The sequence below is a fragment of the Sarcophilus harrisii genome, chromosome 3 (genome assembly GCF_902635505.1).
Source record: "Sarcophilus harrisii chromosome 3, mSarHar1.11, whole genome shotgun sequence".
NCBI lineage: Eukaryota > Metazoa > Chordata > Mammalia > Dasyuromorphia > Dasyuridae > Sarcophilus > Sarcophilus harrisii.
Window position 1 is genome coordinate 573,511,297 of NC_045428.1, and position 18,659 is coordinate 573,529,955.

The 18,659-nt window shown below is 33.4% G+C and overlaps 1 protein-coding gene across 11 annotated transcripts in view; it reads right to left on the reverse strand.

The window, feature by feature from the left end:
• The window catches only part of KIF1B (kinesin family member 1B), a 193,135-nt gene that overhangs the window by 100,545 nt on the left and 73,931 nt on the right, over nucleotides 1-18,659 (reverse strand). For 5 of the 11 annotated variants that reach the window (XM_031962888.1, XM_031962885.1, XM_031962887.1 and 2 more), the window contains 7 exons: nucleotides 18,346-18,488; nucleotides 14,149-14,282; nucleotides 10,047-10,126; nucleotides 7,132-7,207; nucleotides 1,662-1,741; nucleotides 1,060-1,166; nucleotides 28-111 (listed from right to left, as the gene is read on the reverse strand). In XM_031962888.1, the coding sequence (XP_031818748.1) occupies nucleotides 28-111; nucleotides 1,060-1,166; nucleotides 1,662-1,741; nucleotides 7,132-7,207; nucleotides 10,047-10,126; nucleotides 14,149-14,282; nucleotides 18,346-18,488 (704 nt within the window). Of the gene's footprint in view, nucleotides 1-27; nucleotides 112-1,059; nucleotides 1,167-1,661; nucleotides 1,742-7,131; nucleotides 7,208-10,046; nucleotides 10,127-14,148; nucleotides 14,361-17,615; nucleotides 17,658-18,345; nucleotides 18,489-18,659 lie in introns of all 11 variants that reach the window. The other 6 variants (XM_031962881.1, XM_031962886.1, XM_031962879.1 and 3 more) reach the window with 3 other exon arrangements.

The following is an 18,659-nucleotide window of genomic DNA, read 5'->3' on the forward strand; positions in this document are numbered from 1 at the left end:
AATATTTAAGAATTTGTCCACACTCACCTGAGCGTAGCTGTACATGCTGTACAACCCTCTTGCCATTCACATAAGTTTCAGAGCGCTCACAAGGTTCTAAAGTTACAATAACTACAAGAAAGGTAAAATGGAATTAGGATTACAAACCATGGCACTGAGTACTGGAAATATTCCTGAACTCAATGAATTCCAAATGCAGAATAGAGAAACTATCCCTCACCCCAAACTTCTTTACAACAATAAAAAACTATGACTATTTATCATTGTTAGACTAAATTTGCTGAATTATTTCAAAGCATAAAATAATTATATACCAAAGTAATCTTTGTGGCAAGATAGAAGTCAGGAGTAGCAACCATTAAAGTTACATAAATCTATGTGAACTACTCCAAAATCACAGAAAGAATAGCTGATAAAGAAGTTTTTATCTCCTTTGGGAAATGAAAGGAGTTATCTTCCTTTGGGGAAGGGCAAGAATTGAAAAAGAGAATACAGTTTTAAACATTACCCCAAAACATTTCACTCAAGCAAGAAACAGAAAGGGAGTGGCCTGAAGGAGAATTAAGCACACATCTGAATCTTGAAGTAAACTAGGGACTAAAACATTCTGAATGAGGAAAAATGAACAGTGCACAAATGTACCGACAGGATGTTTTTTGTTGTTGTTGTTGTTGTTGTTTTTTAACTTAGAATAAATGAGGATTGGAATTTTCATTCCCTTTTAACATAAAATAAAAATCAAGTTTACTGAGTTAAAGACGGGATGGAGTTCCTGTAGGGCTCTGTCTATGAGATTTGCCCCTCATCTTTTCTATGAACTCATTAGTATTCAGGGCTACACTCAGCTGCCTATACACTTTTCAGCAACTGGCAGGATAACAAAGCTTTACTTTGTTAAGGCCATTTTCACGTTAAAAAACTTTACTGGTCCTGCATTTCTAAGGAAACCAAGTTACTCCACTATTGATATACCATACTGATTCTAAAGAAAGTATTAAGGAAAACTTTATCTTAGGGATTTTTTAGGACATAGAATAAAACTGAAATCAAGAACCTCACCTTCCCCATTCTGATTTCTCTCACTCCGAAAGATACAGTGCTCCTCTTTAATGTGAGCCCCACTAAGCACTATGTCTTGGCGCCGTTCAGCATCTGCTTGGCCAACCCTGTATCCAAGAGAAAATATTTCCCAGGAGCAATGAGACATAAGAAATAGGAGAAAACAGAACTTACGTTCATAGTGAATTATCTAATTTTTAATTAAATATTGGCAAAAAGATATTAAAAGCTACATATTAAAATTATGCTTTAATATCTCATAAAGACTTCATATCAACAAATTTTAAATCAAAATGACTTGATAGACCAAGGTGACTGGTTTAATATTTCAAGCAAATAACACTTTAAACCTTCCCTGAAAACCCTGAAAATCCTTGGAAGAACATTATTACCCATTATCTTATGGTGGGAAAATTACCCATGCCAGCAGTCATCATGGAAACTACAATAGCAAAGCCCTTTATGTAACATGAGATGTTTCAGACAAACTACTTCAAAAAGAAAAAAGTACAATTCACAGAAATGAGTTTTTCAAACATCACTCTAGTTATTAAATCAGTAATTTAATAAGTAAAGTAAAATCTAACTAAAAAAAATTTTACCGTGTAATCCCATCTTTGATGTAGTAAAGCAAGCATTCAGACATGAGCGGATCTTCATTGAGGTTAACAAGATGTGGTGTCTGAAAAATATTACAAACATTCTTAATCCAGAAAAGGATTAAAGCTTTCCTTAGAGAACCAGTTGGAGCCTACAAGATCCTATAATAGCCTAATGGTTTCTTTCTTTTTTTTCTCAGTGTATAAGAGGAACTTTCTTTGCCATTAAAGAAATTGTGGTTTCATAATAAGACAAAAATTCTCCATATTGTGCCTTGTCAACACATTTAAATTAATTTGATTTAAAAATGGACAATTTTTTGGTATGATTACAGAGACAATTCTAGACAGGGACAAAATATAAGAAGCATGAGAGGTTGATTTCATGGGTTAAGCTAACTCAGTTCCAGTTCTTAAAAAGAAAAATGTCTAAAAATATTATACAACTAATGAATTAAAAGAAATTCAATCTTCATATAGTTACAAAATATACCCAATTATCTTCTTTTTTATTCCTCTTTAGTTTCTGTGATATTCCTCTTTACCTTCTGTGACTTGGTTTAGTAAAATAATCCATGTTAGAAGGGAAAAATCTAAATAAATGATACTTGCTATATATATGCTGTAAGCATATACATTTATTTAGAAGACCTTTTGACCTAGTTCTACAATGTTTCTAAAACTATTTAAAACCAACCTTCTTTGGTGAAAATACCCCACTGGAATCCACAAATAAATCACATGGTCTTGGGGTAAAAATCTAACCAGGGTAAGGCAGCAAGATATGAGGAACAAAAGAAGAGTTAGAGGACAGTTAAAGAAATGAAAGCAGGGAATAGGGTAGAGGAAAAGGAGTTTCCAAAGAATGACAAAAAGTCATCTCCCCCAAACAAGAAACAACAACTATAATAGGTAAGAAATTGGAATAGCTAGAAATAAGTAATCAAAATTGAAGTCATCAAAATTTAAGAAATCAAGACATGGTCAAAATGTACTCTATTTAATGAGCCATTTAACAATGAAGCAATATTTAATGAGCCATTTAACAATGAAGCAATTCCTTTCATGATTTACAATTCTATGTGTGAAATATATATTGGACAATCTTTTATTTAAAACATTTTTTCAAAAAGTCGTATTCTGAAAGCTTAATGGTATTCTACTTGGGAAAATTTAAGAGTTATATGGGCAGCACCTTCTAAATTGAAAAATGTACCTCCTCAAATCGACAAAAAGAAGATACCAACTCAAGAAATTGTAAACAAGCAAGTAGCTTCCAAAATTGAGGTTTGATCATTTCCATGGGCATCAATCATTTCCCTTTCTAATGAAGTTTATTTAGAAAGCTCAAGTAAATTATGAAAGGAAAATTAGGAAATATGCTTTATGACTCATGTTAAATGCATCAAATAGTACTAAAGATTCCTTTTCCCGATTATAGGGAAATCTCTGGGTCCCAATTAGACTTCATCTAAATTCTAGCAAACATAGCCTTCTGCAAGTTTCTCCAAAGTTGTTAAATCTAAATAAACAAACTCCACTTAGGAAGAAATCTAAGCTACTGACACTTGGTAATCTAAATAAATATTTCCAACAGATTTTTTGCCTATCCTTAAAATGCTTCTAGAATTTCTTAAAAGCCAATCTACTTTAGTCAGTCAACAAACATTATACTTCAATCAGTACTCTGAATCCATCCATCCCCTCTTCATCAAGAGATGAATTATGTCAAGGAATTGGAAACTGAATAGATGCCCATCAATTGGGGAATGATTAAATCAGCTATAGTATGTGAATGTAGTGGAAAGTTATTTTTTTAATAAAAATTGATAAGCAGTCTGATTTCAGAAAAGCTTGTCAGGACTTACATTAACTGATGCTGAGTGAAGTGAGGAAAATAAGGAGAAGGTTATACATAATAACAACAAGACTATGTGATGATCAACTATAATAAACTTAGCTCTTCTCAGCAAGACAGTGATCCAAGTCAATTCTAATAGACTAGCAATGGAGGATGCTATCTGCATCCAGAGAGAGACCTATAAAAGCTGAATGCAGATCAAAACATACTGTTTTCATCTTTTTTTGGGGGGGGGGGGGGGGAGAGAAGGTTGCTTTTTTTCTCTCTCTCACAGTTTTTCCCTTTTGTTCTGATTTTTCTTTTACAACATGAATAATATGGAAATATGTGCAAACAATATCAGTTTCCAATTATATGTAAAGATGGTTTTCAGCATTCATTTGTGTAAGATTTTGAGTTCAAATTTTTTTTCTTCTTTTCCTAACTTCCTAGGGAGGTCATTCTTGTTCCTTCCCATTCCCTCAGGCCATCTTTTAGTACCTTCCCTCACAGATTATGCTACATTTTCATTATGTATATTTTTATATGCATTTTTTTTGCATATTGTCTTAATATTAGAATATGAACTCTTTGAAAGTCGAGACTTTTTTTATTTTCTTTGTGTCTCTAGGATTTAGCACAGTGACTGACAAATAATAGACACTAAATAAATTACTTCTTGACTTGAGGACAGAGATGGTGGGTTTTTTTCTTTTTTTCATTATTTTGTTATCACCAACACTTGCCAAACTGCCACGCACACAGGAAATGGTTAATAAATGCTTGCTGAAATATTGTAAAGACAAAATAGCTTTGGATGACTTGGAAACTCTGATCAATGCAGTTTAATAGGACTCATGATGAAACGTGTTATTATGGGCCAGAACTTGAAACAAGGTGCTAAGACAGTGGAATTGATAGAAACAATGGTTATTTAACATGGTGCTTAACAGTTCTCTAGTTCAGTACATGTACTTAGTATTTACAATAGTTCTACAAGATTCACACCTTTTTTAAGAGAGTGTATAAGCTCGAACAAGCTCAGCCAGAATCAGAACTGGCCCATAATAAGGTACTAAAAGATGGCCTGAGGGAATAGGAAGGAACAAGAATGACCTCCCTAAGAAGTTGGGTTTAAGTTTCTGGAAATCAGTAGAGGAGGCTGGAGGGAGAATAAAGAGCATCCCAGGAATGAATGAAAATGCATAGAGGCAAGAGATGAAGCATCTTTTCAAGAAATGACCAAAAAAAGAAGCTTCCTTGAATTATAAAATATAGTAAAGGAATAAGGCATAAGAAAATTTGAAATACAAGAAGGGATTAGTTTGTGAAAGTAAAAGGCAAAGAGAGAATTTTATGGAGCCATTGGAATTTATTAAGGAGAGAGGTAGAAATAATATAATCCAATCTGCATTTTGAGATTAGTTTGGTAGCTGAGTAGAGGATGGGCTGGCGTGGGAAGAAACTTTAGGCAGGGAAACCAATGAGAAGGCTATTGTAATAGCCTAGAAATGATGTGGTAGAGGCCACAGTGAAAGGCTGATAGCTATGTAAATGGAGAGAAGGGACATATACAAGAAATGTGGTGAAGACAAAAACAGTAAGACTTTGAACAGATTGGATATGCGGAGTAAATGTGAAAGATGTTAAAGATGACAATAAGACTGTGAACACTGAGACAGTAACTGAAGATGATGATGCCCTTGACAGTAATAGAAAATTGGGAAGTGGTAAGGATCTTGGAGAAAAGAGAATGGACTTTAGTGCAGACATATTGAGTTTCAGATGCCCAAGAAGCAGTTGGTGATGTAGGATCAGAGCTCAAGAGAGGTTACAACTAGACATACAGACCTGGGAATTATCTACATAGAGATGATAAAGGAGTCCATGGGAGTTCATGAGATCATCAAGTGAGATGAAGAAAAGAGGGACCAGAACAAATCTTTGAGGATACCCACAGTCAGTGGACATAAGATGAATGATGATCCTTCAGCAATGGACACTAAGAAGAGGTCTGATAGATAGCTAACTTATAGCAGCATCATGAAAACCAAGAGACAGTATTCAGAAGAGGGTGACTGAAAATATCAAAAAAGCTTTAAAGAATGAGGATTGAAAAAAAGACAGTAGATTTGGCATTTAAGAGATCACAGGTAATATTAAACAGCAGTTTCAGTTGAGTAAGTCTAGCAGCCAGTTTGCCAAGGATTTAGAAAAGAACAAGAAAAGAAAAGGAACCTGACATAGATGGTTTTCTCAAGGAGTTTAAATGAGAAAGGACTTAGAGACAAATCACGATAGCTAGCACAGTTGGTCAGATGAAATGACAAATTTTTTGAGGGGGGAGATATGGGTAGGTTTGTAGGCAGCAGAGAAGTCGGTAAATAGGAGAAAATGAAGATTATTGAAACACAGAGAGAATGATACAGGGCAAACTGCTAGAGAAAATAAGATAGAATAGGATCATTTGTGCATATAAAAGGGTTTAACCAGGTAAGAAGGATCACCTCTTTATATAGGAAAGGAGTAAAAAAGGACATAGTGAGAGACTCTTGGGTTATGTAAAGTGAGAAAGATGGAGCTCTCAATTTTTTCAGGAACGTATAAAGCTAGGTTCAGTTTAAAAAATCAGAATTAGCGTCCTCCTCTCTTCCCCCCCAAAAGTCATGGTAGGAAGTCAACAAAAACAACAATTTCCTATAACCAAATCAGAAATACTGATAATATAAACTTTACTCTGCTGCCTCTACAATAATATAAGGAAGCTGTCTTTAAATTCCATTAAGCATGAGGACAGGAGCTAAGTAAATCTTCAAGGTCAATACTATCTTCTGAATTGAATGACCAATTACATAAGATGTCTTAACCATAAATATTTTATACAATGAATTATCCTGGTATAATTATCACTAAACATACATATACACACAGACTAAATAGTTAAGACAGTAATTTTCAATTATAACAAGGCTACAACAGGATAAAAATTTGTAAAATTTTGTAATGTAAAATAAAAAATTCAACTATAAGCTAAAATAGGCACTATATTTTATAATTATGTTTGCTGCAGGTAGAAAGATAATTACAAGAATTGTACAAAAGAAAAGCAAAGAAAGGAGGAGAGGAGGCTAGTGGAATTGGACCTAAAAGGCTTTATTTAATGAGAGGTAGGATTGACTAATTTCTACACAGCTAATTGTCTAGGAGAACTTCCCTACACAAACCTGGTCAGCTGAAAATTCTTCCAAAGACTCATCAAATAATGTTGAGGGCCTCTGTGGGAAAATCTACATGAGAGATGAGCCACAGCTTTAGCAACACAGGGGAAAAAACTTAGCAGGATGATGACTAAAAATAGTGAAGTAGGAATGAGATTGAATTGATAGGAGGTACACTGTCTCAAGTTTGTGATTTATAATTACTACAGGATGGTGCATATAATTGTTTCCAGAGACACAGGTTGTTTTTATATTGAAGGCATATTTTAATCAGTAAGATTAAAGTTAAGCCACATATCAAGACAAAAAAGAATATATCTGGAAGGCATGAACTACCTGAGTGACTAAGTAAAAACAAAGCAAGAACCCATAAAGGAGGAAATATTTCCATTTAATTAATAAAAAATTTTCCAACCTTTTTTGGTGAAAAGACACCCAGAGTTCCTCCATCTTCCCGAATGGCAACTCCCATTTCAGCTAATAAGGCCTCTCTAGAAAAAGCGAGAGAAGCAGCATATCAATAATACACCTTTGATATTTCAATGGAAGTTAAACTAGACTAATACAGTAAACAAATCAAAATAAGTTCATGGTATAGAGGTAACACTTTAGGTATTCAAAGGCTACACTAATACAAATTGTGGCATTTCCTACCAAACTAGAAAAGCTTTGAATATGATGGGACAACAATTTAAATTTTTAAAAAATATTTTTAAAATTATCAAACATCTTTATTAATAAAATTACTATAAAGTGCATATTCCAAACACATATTTTAAACTTCTGCATTACAAAAAATAATGAGTGTATGATGTATAGTAGCTCTTTGTGGTGGCAAAGGAATGAAAATGGAGAGGATGCCCATCATTTAGGAGATGACTAAACAAAATCACAATACAAAATGAAACTCTGCAAAACCCTAAAATTAAAATTGAAAAAAAATATCTATGATGGACAAGAGTAGATAAATTAAATTACAACTTTATTTATAGAAAAACTCATCAAAATTTTGAGTGCTGTCTTGCTCACTATAAACTAAATCTTAACTGTACAGTTTGTTTTTTGTCCTTAAGTATGTTTATTGAAATAAAGCAAATACGGACAAATTTGTCAAATCAGATATTATTTCTTAATCAAAATAAAACAGAAGTTGATTTTAAGGAAAAATATCTATTTCATAAAGAATACCTTCACTAAAGTCTCTGGAATAAAATTTTGTCTTGTTTTAAATATAAAAAACACTCAATGTTTCTGAAGATATGTTTAAGTAAATATTTTGCTGCTTTTACTCTTAGCAATATGTGAATCTTTTAATTTTTTAATTTAATTTTATTTTTAATTAAAGCTTTTTATTTATAAAACATATGCAAGGGTAATTTTTCAACAGGGACCCTTGCAAAACCTTCTGTTCCAAATTTTCCCCTCTTTCCTCCCACCCTCTCCCCTAGATGGCATGTAGTCCAATAAATCAAATATGTTAAGATAAATGTTAAATCCTATAAGCAATATGTGAATCCTTTTCACAAATACATTCTACTAAAAACAATAGTATTTCTTCAACAAATAAACAGTTCTATCATCTGAAAGTTAATTGGAAAAGAAGTTCATCACCACGTAACAGATTTTTCAGTCCCAGCAGCTCATGAAGATTAATTTACTGAGGGAATGAAGAACTCAGACTTGTATCAATGAAGGTTTTATCTACACTGATGAAACTGTTGACCTTTGGAAGTATGAATTAAGAAATGCTCAAATCATGTATTGAATTAATGTATTAAATCAGTACTTCATTGAAAGAATTTCAGGAAAGAAAAAAAAATTTCCTGAATATAAACTTATTTACAAATAAAAAGTACTTCATACTGCCTATAAGTAGAGTGGGCAAAGAAATGGGAGGAAAAAAATTTTGGAAAATAAGTTACTTTTATTTCTCAATTGATAAATAGTCAAAGGATATGAATAGTTTTTTCAGTGAAGAAAACATAACTATATAGTCATGTAAAAATGCTTTAAATCACTGATTTAGAGAAATGCAAATTAAAACAACTTTGAGATTATCACCTCATCCCTATTAGACTGTTAAAATGACAAATGTTGGAGGAGATGTAAAAAAATTGGGATGCTGTATGGAACTGTAAACTGATCTATTTTGGTGAACAATCTGGAATTATGTCCAAAGAGTTACAAAACTGTACATATCCTATGACTGAGGACTGTTTCCTAAGTTGATCAAAGAAAAATAAAAGGAATTTATATATTTTGAAATATTTATAGCAGCTTTCTTTGTGGTGAGAAAGAACTGCAAATTTAGAAGATGCCCATCAATTAGGAAATGACTAAACAGTTGGGATATATGACTGTAATAGAATACTATTGTACTGTAAGAAATGATGAGCTGGTTGATTTTAGAAAAAATATGTAAAAGTTTACAAGAAATAATAAAGAGTGAAATGCGCAGAACCAAGAGAGCATTGTACACAGTAAGACCAAAGCTGTTCAAAAAACAACTGTGAATGACTAAATTACTTTGGGTGCTACTACACATACTCAACTACAAAAGGCCTATCAACTATAAAAGATTTACAAAGGAAGAAGCTATTTACCTACACAGAAAGAACGGATAAAAATGTGTATACACATGTGTATACACAGTAGGGAGGGAGAAAAAATAAAAACAGCACAGAAAAGAAAAAAAGAAAACTCAGAAGGAAGCACTTAAAGCAAGGTAGCTTTGAAAATGATATGTAGTATTTATTACATAGTTTTTCAAAACAGTAAACAGTGTGAAATGAAGACTTACAATTTCATATTGAATCTTCTTTGTGTTGCACTGTGTAAATGAAATTTTAAAAATCTTTTTGTATTTAAACTTTTTTGAAAATATTTTAAAAGGGGTCTGTAAATCCACAAAAAAACAAACATACCTTGTAGAGAATGAAAAATTAATATCTCATGCAATTACATTACTATCATATGTATATAGCTCTCATGATTAATTAAATATAAATTGATTTAAAATTTTGTAAAAGATCAAGTTACCATAGCCCCTATGAAAATGATTCCAGAAAACAAAAGTCAAAGTCAAAAGATATGGTCAAACAGATATACTTTTCAAATTCTAGACTCTATATCAATATCAATTTATCTTTGCAAATGAAAGAATTTTACTTTGTCAATCTCCAGTCTTCCATGGATATCTGAAGAGTATTAAAAGTATGTTTACTATCTAATTACTGATTTCACCACAAATTTGTAATTTTCACGTCATAATCTAACCCTATGGGTTCCATAAGCCAGATCTTAAATGCTTCTATCTTTTTATTTCCTGACCTCTCCATTCTGATGGCTTCTGTTTTACGTAGCTTCTCTTCCCATGTTTCATTCAGTTCAGCAATGATCTTCTCAGATTCCTGAGGAAAGGAAAATCCACAGCTAAATAAAAATTAAACTAGATATAAAAGCTAGCTTCCTTATCTAGAGTCCCGTGGATTTATATCTGTTAACAAGTCACTGGCACCATACTTTATTATTCAAGATCAACTTCAAGGGCAACAATAAAGACAATTTTTAATATCTTTAATGGCAACTGATGAATATTTTACATTGCTGTAATCTTTTCATTAAAAATTTTTATAAGTTCTATAACTTAAAAAGGGTTAAACCCTTTCCTTGTTCAGAATCAATCTAGCATAACCCATTTCATGAGTCAAGGTCTGTCTTACATAATGTATAACATGCCCAACTCATTTATCAACAGGTAAGTAATACTGAGAACTTGATTCTTGGCAAGTTATTAGTTCTTTCCTGTTTCTGTAATTGATGTTCGCTAGTACTTATAATTTAAACCCTAAGCCTGATTATTATTCCAGGCAGATAAAGGAACACAAAAAAGTATAGTTAAAGAAACCTCATTTGTGTGAGGATCTTATTTAACAGTTGGCAACTTTTATCAAGAGATAGTTCAAATCAATCTTCTAGCTTACATTCACATATTGCTTTATAAATGATGAAATTCTTTTCATTCCTCAGCACCTCTGTGAGATAAGAGGTACAAGTATCATTCTACTCATATTGCAGCCAAGGAAAGAGAAATAAATGACTTGCTTAAGATGATATGGAGCAAGGTAAGACCAGGAAGTGGCCCCAGAGTTCTTTGCCTCAGCCCATTCTGTCTCTCTGATCGACCTTACATTAGGCGGCTGAATGAACAGCAGTAAGGTAATGATGGCCCACAAAAAAGATTTTGAATAGAATAAGTGTCAGCTGTGATTTTAAAGCCTTCTATACAAAGTATTATATAACATACCTAACAAAGCACAAAGAAGCCTAAGGGTTTTTGGAGTTTTGGGGGTTTTGTTTTTTACTTTAAGAAAGGTAATGTATGGATGAGAAAAGGATATTCAATAGATTGAATATCAGTGGTGCTCAGAAGGTCTTCTAAAATAGCAGTATATAGCACATGGCTGTACTCAATGGAGAGTTAAGCTTTTTTTTTTTTTTTTTTTTTTTTTAATTCCAAGAAAAATAAGGCAATAGGAAAACAGGAGGCGGGAGGGGGCATTTATTAACTTCCTCTCCTGCAGTTTTCCATTACTGTCATTTTGCTTAGAAATGTCATCTCTCAGAAATATAGTCTCTTGACCCTTAATCATTAAATATTCTCAGGCTCTTATCTGAAAGCCACTGCATAGGGCAAACTACATGTTACCTTACCATAACATAAAACAGCAACAGCACTAAAAAACTTTAGCTTCTGTCAACTGCAGTGGTACATTAAGGATACTCAAAAAGCTTTTTTCTCATGAATAAAACTGGAGAAAACAGAAAATTGTCATTACTTTTCAACTCTAGGTGAAATGAAATAGGAGTAATAACTTAAAGTTACTCACATTACTTTGAGAGAAAAAAAAGATTTACTTCTCTAATAAAGAAAATTAACTGCACTGTTGTAAAATGTCTCAGAATAGCCAAGCCATTGCAGCATTTGTCGTCAAATTCAATTATAAGAAACAAAATTCCTAATCTCCAAAGATCTGTTGTAGTGGGAAGTACATAAAAATGTGACACTCCCTCCTCTTTCTTCTCTTTCCAAGAGAAATAAATGTTTCTTTAAAACTTACTGAGAATTTTCTTCAAGGCATTAGAGTACTTCTAAAGTATCTGGTGTTTGGGTTCTGATTTCTATGTTTTACAGATATATTATTTTCATTTGGTTTCATATGATAGTATTCTGAGATAGGCCAAAGGAAGCAGCAGCTTCAGATGAATATTATTAAAGGCTTTATCATCAACATATAACATTCAGAATATATAGGTTTCTCTTCCCCACCAAGGAGAGACAATTTTCAATAATAAAAATAGAACTTTAGATCAGATAGTCCAAACTTTTAATCTGACTGGAAACTGAGATTGTTCAGGAAGGATAAGTAACTGGCACACGACCATATAACCCACTGGGTGGGATCTGAATACCTCATCTGAGATCTTAATATCATTGTCAAGAATTTTGAGGATTTAATTTTATCAAGTTTATTACTGCACTGAAAATCAAATTAGGTTTCATGGCTTGAAAATAACACCCAAATTTCCCTTTCTTGCTAGGAATACAACTTCTAGTAACTTTATGCTTGGAGCATATCATGAAAAATGAATGTTAGTAAGGGAAGATAACTTGCTCTTCTGACAAATTCACAGCTCCATTTTTGGAATTTTGATTTTCAACAGCAGAAAATTTTCAATTAATTTTAGTTTTATGAGTACACTTCTCTCACTTATCTTTGCTATGTTTAAAAGAAATAAAAACACTTAATCTTCTTTTCTCAGAAGTTGCTGCTTATTGTAGGACTAGCAATATACAAAATAAAAATGGGGCTGGAGAGAGAAAACAAGAAGAAACAAGAATAGAAATATTATAGGGAACAATAAAAACTTCAACAAGCAAGGCTTTCTTTTTTGGTAAAATGTAAATTTTCAAAAGGCCTTACCTTATTCTAGAGACATTATTATCTTTTTCCTTCCAGATTTTGGCTACCTGTACATATTCAAATGTATTTAACATACTTAATTCTTAGGCTAAATTTGCTCTTAGTTGTGAAGAAGCTCAGCACTTTGAATCATAAAAAGTACAGCATTTCCCAACCTGTGCTTTAAGGAGAAGCAGTGATTCTAAATACTGACTGTAGGAGGAAAAGAACTGTCTCCATTAGCTTTCAGCAAGAAACAAAACTACCACCTTCCTTACAGTGCTATCTGCCTAATCTCTACCTCTCCCTGGCATCAAATCTTCTGCTTTATAGAATTTATTCCAAGAATGCTACATGTAAATCCATGGCAAATTTTTCAATGGAATGAGGTGAGCAGCACAGCAAACTAGTTGAATTGCCCTTAGTCTCTTCAACACAGTCAACAAGGCCTGGCTCACACTTTCTTCCTAGGGATGCAAAGGGGAAAGAAGAGGACAGAAGCAAAGTCCTTTTCCCTGCAGCAGCACTGAACCTGTTCAGCAGCTCAATGGACAGGTGGACAGACAGACAAGTGTACAGCTCAGTCTGGAAGAAGGGGGGTCTCACTTTTAGTTCCCATATTTATCTCATAGGGTAAGGAAGAAGAATTTGTGAGCAGGACTTGTTGCTGTTTTGTTTCTTGTGCTACTGAATATAAAAAAGTGCTCTAGTCAGCACAGGATGAAATATAAGGCAAGACACAAGGGATAGGCGTTTCCCTCATTCATTAGGTTGCTGACATGTGCTATTAAGCATCAGATGACATGCTTTAACTCCTAAATGTTAATAGTATATATTTAGGCAAAAAGGACAATCTATGTTATTAAGAATTTTCCAAAGGATATTAGTTCACATTTAGGAATGAGTCTCATGACCCAACTAACAAAAGGCTGAAGTGCTCAAATTCACAAATGCTTAGTCATCTATGTGTTTACTACTAACTTTCGTTCTACAAAGCAGGTTCTTTGCAACTACATCTCCCAAACAAGATCATCTGAACTCCACTACTCCCCACCTGTGAATCCTATAATATTTTTCACCATTAAGGACATTACCAGGTTGATTCTGGGTTAGTCACATGTCCTTTATGAGTCTTCATTTCCACACGTGTAAAGTGAAAACTTAAATTAAATTAAATTAAATATCATCCCAATTATGAATCTGTGATCCTGTGATCCTTTGGAATAACTCCAGAGTTGGAAACTCTCTCCTTACAATGTACCTGGGCAACTTATCTACTATAATTTAGAGCTACAAAGGTAGGTACAATGAGATGATAAGTTGACTTATCCAGGGTCCCAAGTCAGCAGTGTCAGTGTCAGACTTTGAACACTGGTTTTCCTAACTCAAAGACCAAACCTCTATCCACTAAGCTATGTTGACTCTCAGGACATCTCAAGATGTCCTATTCAGTTTCAATTGTCACTTACCTTAAGACGTTCAATGGCCTCTTCTCCTCCAGGAGTAGACATGATCCTCTCCTGAATACTGGTCACAGATGTTAAGCCCACCTGACTACTGAGTGAGCAGGAAGATGGAGATGTTGTAAGAGACCCCATGGATGCTGTGGAAAAATTGCCAGGGCGTTGATTCTCAGAGGCTAGCAAGTACCTATGCTTATTGTTCTGAAAATCTTTCAGATCTGAGAGACAGATAGAAAGAAGGGAAGGCAGAGAAATAGGAAAAGGAGACAAAAGAGGAAAAGGAGCAGAGGAAAAGGAAAAAAAGGAAGGAACACCAGTGTAAGAAAGGAGAGCATTAAAGCGCCAACACGAAGACAAGTTTAATGATTTTAGATGGCAGTTCTGAAACAGGTCTATCTTGAATATCAATATTCTGGAGTTAAGAAGTATAACTTAGTTTAAGATCTTAGTTTTCCAAATAAATTAACATTTTCCTAGTAAATCTCCTTAAGCGATATGGCCAACAAAGGGATAAAGATATCATTTTGGCCCACAGTATTTTATGAAATCCAAGAAAGTTTAGTAATGTTTTAATTTTCAGATACAACAAAATTATGAACAGACAAAAACTTCAAAAAAACTTTTTGAAACCCTCTTTCAAGAAACAGTTTCCTGCCCATACAGACAGGATACATAGTATCCTATAGAACTAAATGGGAAAAATTGTATTCATGCTTAGAATTCCTTTTGAACATCTGGTCAATGCCTGAAGGAAGATGAGATCAGTCTGTTTGTTCTATAGTAATATGTATGGCATGAATTCCCCTGAAAGGAGAAAATAATCATTTTTTAGAAGATTCAAAAAATATAGTAACATGTGAAAAATCTACATCTTTAGGATGAAAAAAAATTATTTTCATGCTATGCCCTTCACCAGTGGAATCTCCTAGATGTAGTTTTATATTAAAAAAGAGCATTTCCAAAAATGAGAGTTTTATATACACTAATAAAAGTTAAGATGCTGCTCAGTATTCCGATTAACATCTATACACCAAAGAAGAACAATGAGCAATTCTAAAATTATAGCTTAGCCAATTTCTTAAGTGAGCAGATATTAAAAAAAAAAAAAAAAAAAAAAAAAAAGGACAATTATTTCTTAAGTTTATATGAGCTCTTTGCCATGAGATTTTAAACAAATATGATTGGTCCTACTCAAACTTTCCGTTTAGTCTCTTAAGCTGCTGCTACCTTGCAATACTGCTCTGCAACACTGATGCAACAGATGATTTATTGAAGTTGATGATCAGCCTTCATTTCTATTATCTTTGTGTCATCACTGCTCTTATATTGTATAAATGTTCTCTAGATGAAAGTCAGATGCAAAAAGCCGTAAAACATAGTTTTACATAGTTGGAACTTTATAATTTATTAAGAATAACAACAGTGGGGGCAGCTAGGTAGTGCAGTGCATAAAGCACCAGCCCTGAAGTCAGGAGGACCTGAGTTCAAATCTAGTCTTAGACACTTAACACTTCCTAGTTGTGTGAACCTGGGCAAGTCACTTAAGCCCAAATGCCTCAGGGGAAAAAAAAAGAATAACAAATAGCACATATTTTCTGAATAACTGGATGAATATTTTTTAATATGTTTTGTCACCTGGTTATCTAATATGGAATGCAGGACTTAAGGATACAAAAAATTTTCATTTATTAGGTTCTATAATAAAATTTGTTTTATCTTCAATAATATGCATACAAATAAAACCAGATTTTATGAATCTGTTATTTGCTTTTCCTTTATGAAATATTAGCGAGTTAAGTTTCAGCCATAAAAAGACAGAGAAAAATCACAGGTGTGAAATCATAAGAACTCATATAAAAGTAAGAATTAGGTTAGTATCTATTGTAATAAAATATATGACTTGCCTAGAATTAAATAAAGTTACTAGATATGTTTCCTAAAAAAAATAAAAGTAGCCATGAAAAGTGCTAGATATAATAACTAGGGTTTTATTTCAGCTCACCCACCCCTGGAAGTCTATTTACTCTAAGGCCTAAGAAAAAAGATTGCTTCAAGTCAGTTTGAAAACCACCATCTACAAATACAGGAAACAAGAATACAAGCCAAGAGACAATTATAAAAGGCATCAGGGGGAAAAAAAAGCAAATGAGCGGGCAAGCAGGTGAAAAAGAACATAAGGAACTTGATTTGCAAAGTCCAAAATCAAATTATAGGAGTGGACCAAAATGATATAGTTGCTACCAACTAGGGCTTATAATCATGTCTTGTTATATATAATCAAAATGGAGTCATGCATTGCTTTCCAGAAAAACTATTGCTGCCAAGGAAAAAGTTAGACAAAAAGCAAGTGGCCACAGCACCTTAAGCACAAAAGCAAATTGCCGATCAAGTTGTGACCACACCAGTATCATTCAGCTAGGAAATCTCAGACAGAGATATTCTACCCAAAAACAAAATACTCATTTTCTAATAGAATATTATGTGAAAGTCAGCATTTAACTGCATCCTAGCAATCAGTTCAACCCTGGGGCATTAATTACAAGTAATGAAGCATTACTGACCCTTTTAGTATGTTTCAGTTTCTTAAACAAACAAAAAAGTTTCTATGCTAAGACCATATTCAAAATGGGTAGGAATGAATGAAGCCTACTGAATATAGAGAAAAGAGCAAAGGATGATGGTATTTTAAAATGTTTCCTCTTCAAATTTTAAACTTATCTTATAGATTTTACAACAGACTAGTCCTAGCTTTGGATTTGATTTCTCTTTTTTAGCTTGTTTTCTTTTTCCAAATGGAGGAAATGGAAAACGCCTCTACCCATGGAGTAGAATGATCATGGGATCATAGATTTATAGGGAACTTATCAGGTTCAACTCTCTCATTTTACAGAGAAGGAAACGGAGAACCAGAAAGACTGAAGATCTTGCTCCAAGTCCCATAAGCAAGAAGCGAAGTTTTCTGATTCCTAATCTTTTCATTATCTCACTGCTCCACAAACCCCTACCGGGGAAGGGGCCAAACAAATTACTAAGGACAGTTCTACAGCAACATGTTGAATGATGCTTTAGCATCAATGGCTTGCAGACTAGAGTAGCTTGAATTTAGAGAGAGCTGCACAAACTTAACAGGGTTTTCACACTAACTAGCAAGGCACTGAAATAAAATAAAAATACTCTTATATTATCTAGATTTTATAACATATCAAAATTTATTAACATGAGAGAAGAAACAAACCCAATAATGATAGGCTGTTATGTCTTTTCAACTTTGTACAAGCCACAAATTAAACTTCACTGAACTTTAGTTTGATTTTTTTTTTTAAAGGAGGATCATTTCTTATTCTACATTAAATGCTCTGTCTGGGATTTCCTCATTAGGATTGCTGGCATGCAAAGCTAATTTTAAAGCTGACCCAGCAAAGGGATACTAGCAAGTCAGGACACTAGAAAGAACCAACACACATGATACACACATTTGACTCCACTTCCAGAGTAATCATCGACCAATGGATCAACTGAAGGTAAGCAGGAGGGAAAATATGAGAAGTATAAAGTTTATGTTCAATGGTGACAGAGAACAGAGTGGTATTTGGTTAGGATGAAAAATTCACTCTACTTATAAAACCCATCATACAAATTTTATCCACTTAAGAGGTAAATCTAAACAAGAAGAACAACTAAACATGAAAAGGGCTTATAGAACCAAATGGGATTCAAATAATTTTAATTCATTAGTAAATGAAATAATTTTTTAAAAACTTGATGCCTTGTTTAACAAACGAGAATTTATCAGAAAGGTAAGCAATAGGCTCCAAATCTGAAGAATCCATTAACTTGCTTAACAGGACTTTCAATAATGAACTAAAGGTTAATCCTGGGACTATATAAATTGAGTTTGCAGAGAGTGTAATTTCTTAAAGTTCAAAATATTTTAATTTTTTCTGTAGACAAAATGAGTTTACCCAATCCATCAATTACACAGGATGAGTGACAGCTAAAACATTGCAGTGAGCATTCTCTGGACTCAGTGTTGAGATCCACTAAGCCTCTGTCTCAGACTATTTCACCCAGATCTCTTTCTCAGTCAAAACCTCGCCCTACCAAACCATTTTCTTTCATCAATGGACCTTTGATGCCCTTCAGAGACACTAAACCAGAAGAGGCAGAGAATGATCTCTACAAGATACTTCTCAATTGACTTACTATCAATGATATCTCCCAGTCCCTGAGCACGCAGAAGGTCTTTCAGTCTTGTGACCTCCTCCTTCAGTTCACGAACTAACTTGGCATTGGGATCCTCATTGATAACAGCATTGCATTTAATTTGTTTCGCACGATCTGCGTATCTGTATTCAAAATGAAAACTTTTATTTAATGATCAAGTCAACAAACTTTCAAATTTCCAAATGAATAATCCTGTCATTTCAAAATAAAAGCTCTTCATAGTCTATCAATTATTTTACTAATACTATGAAGGTCAGAAAAGTGCAAGTTAATTTAAGCTGGGAAATTATTAA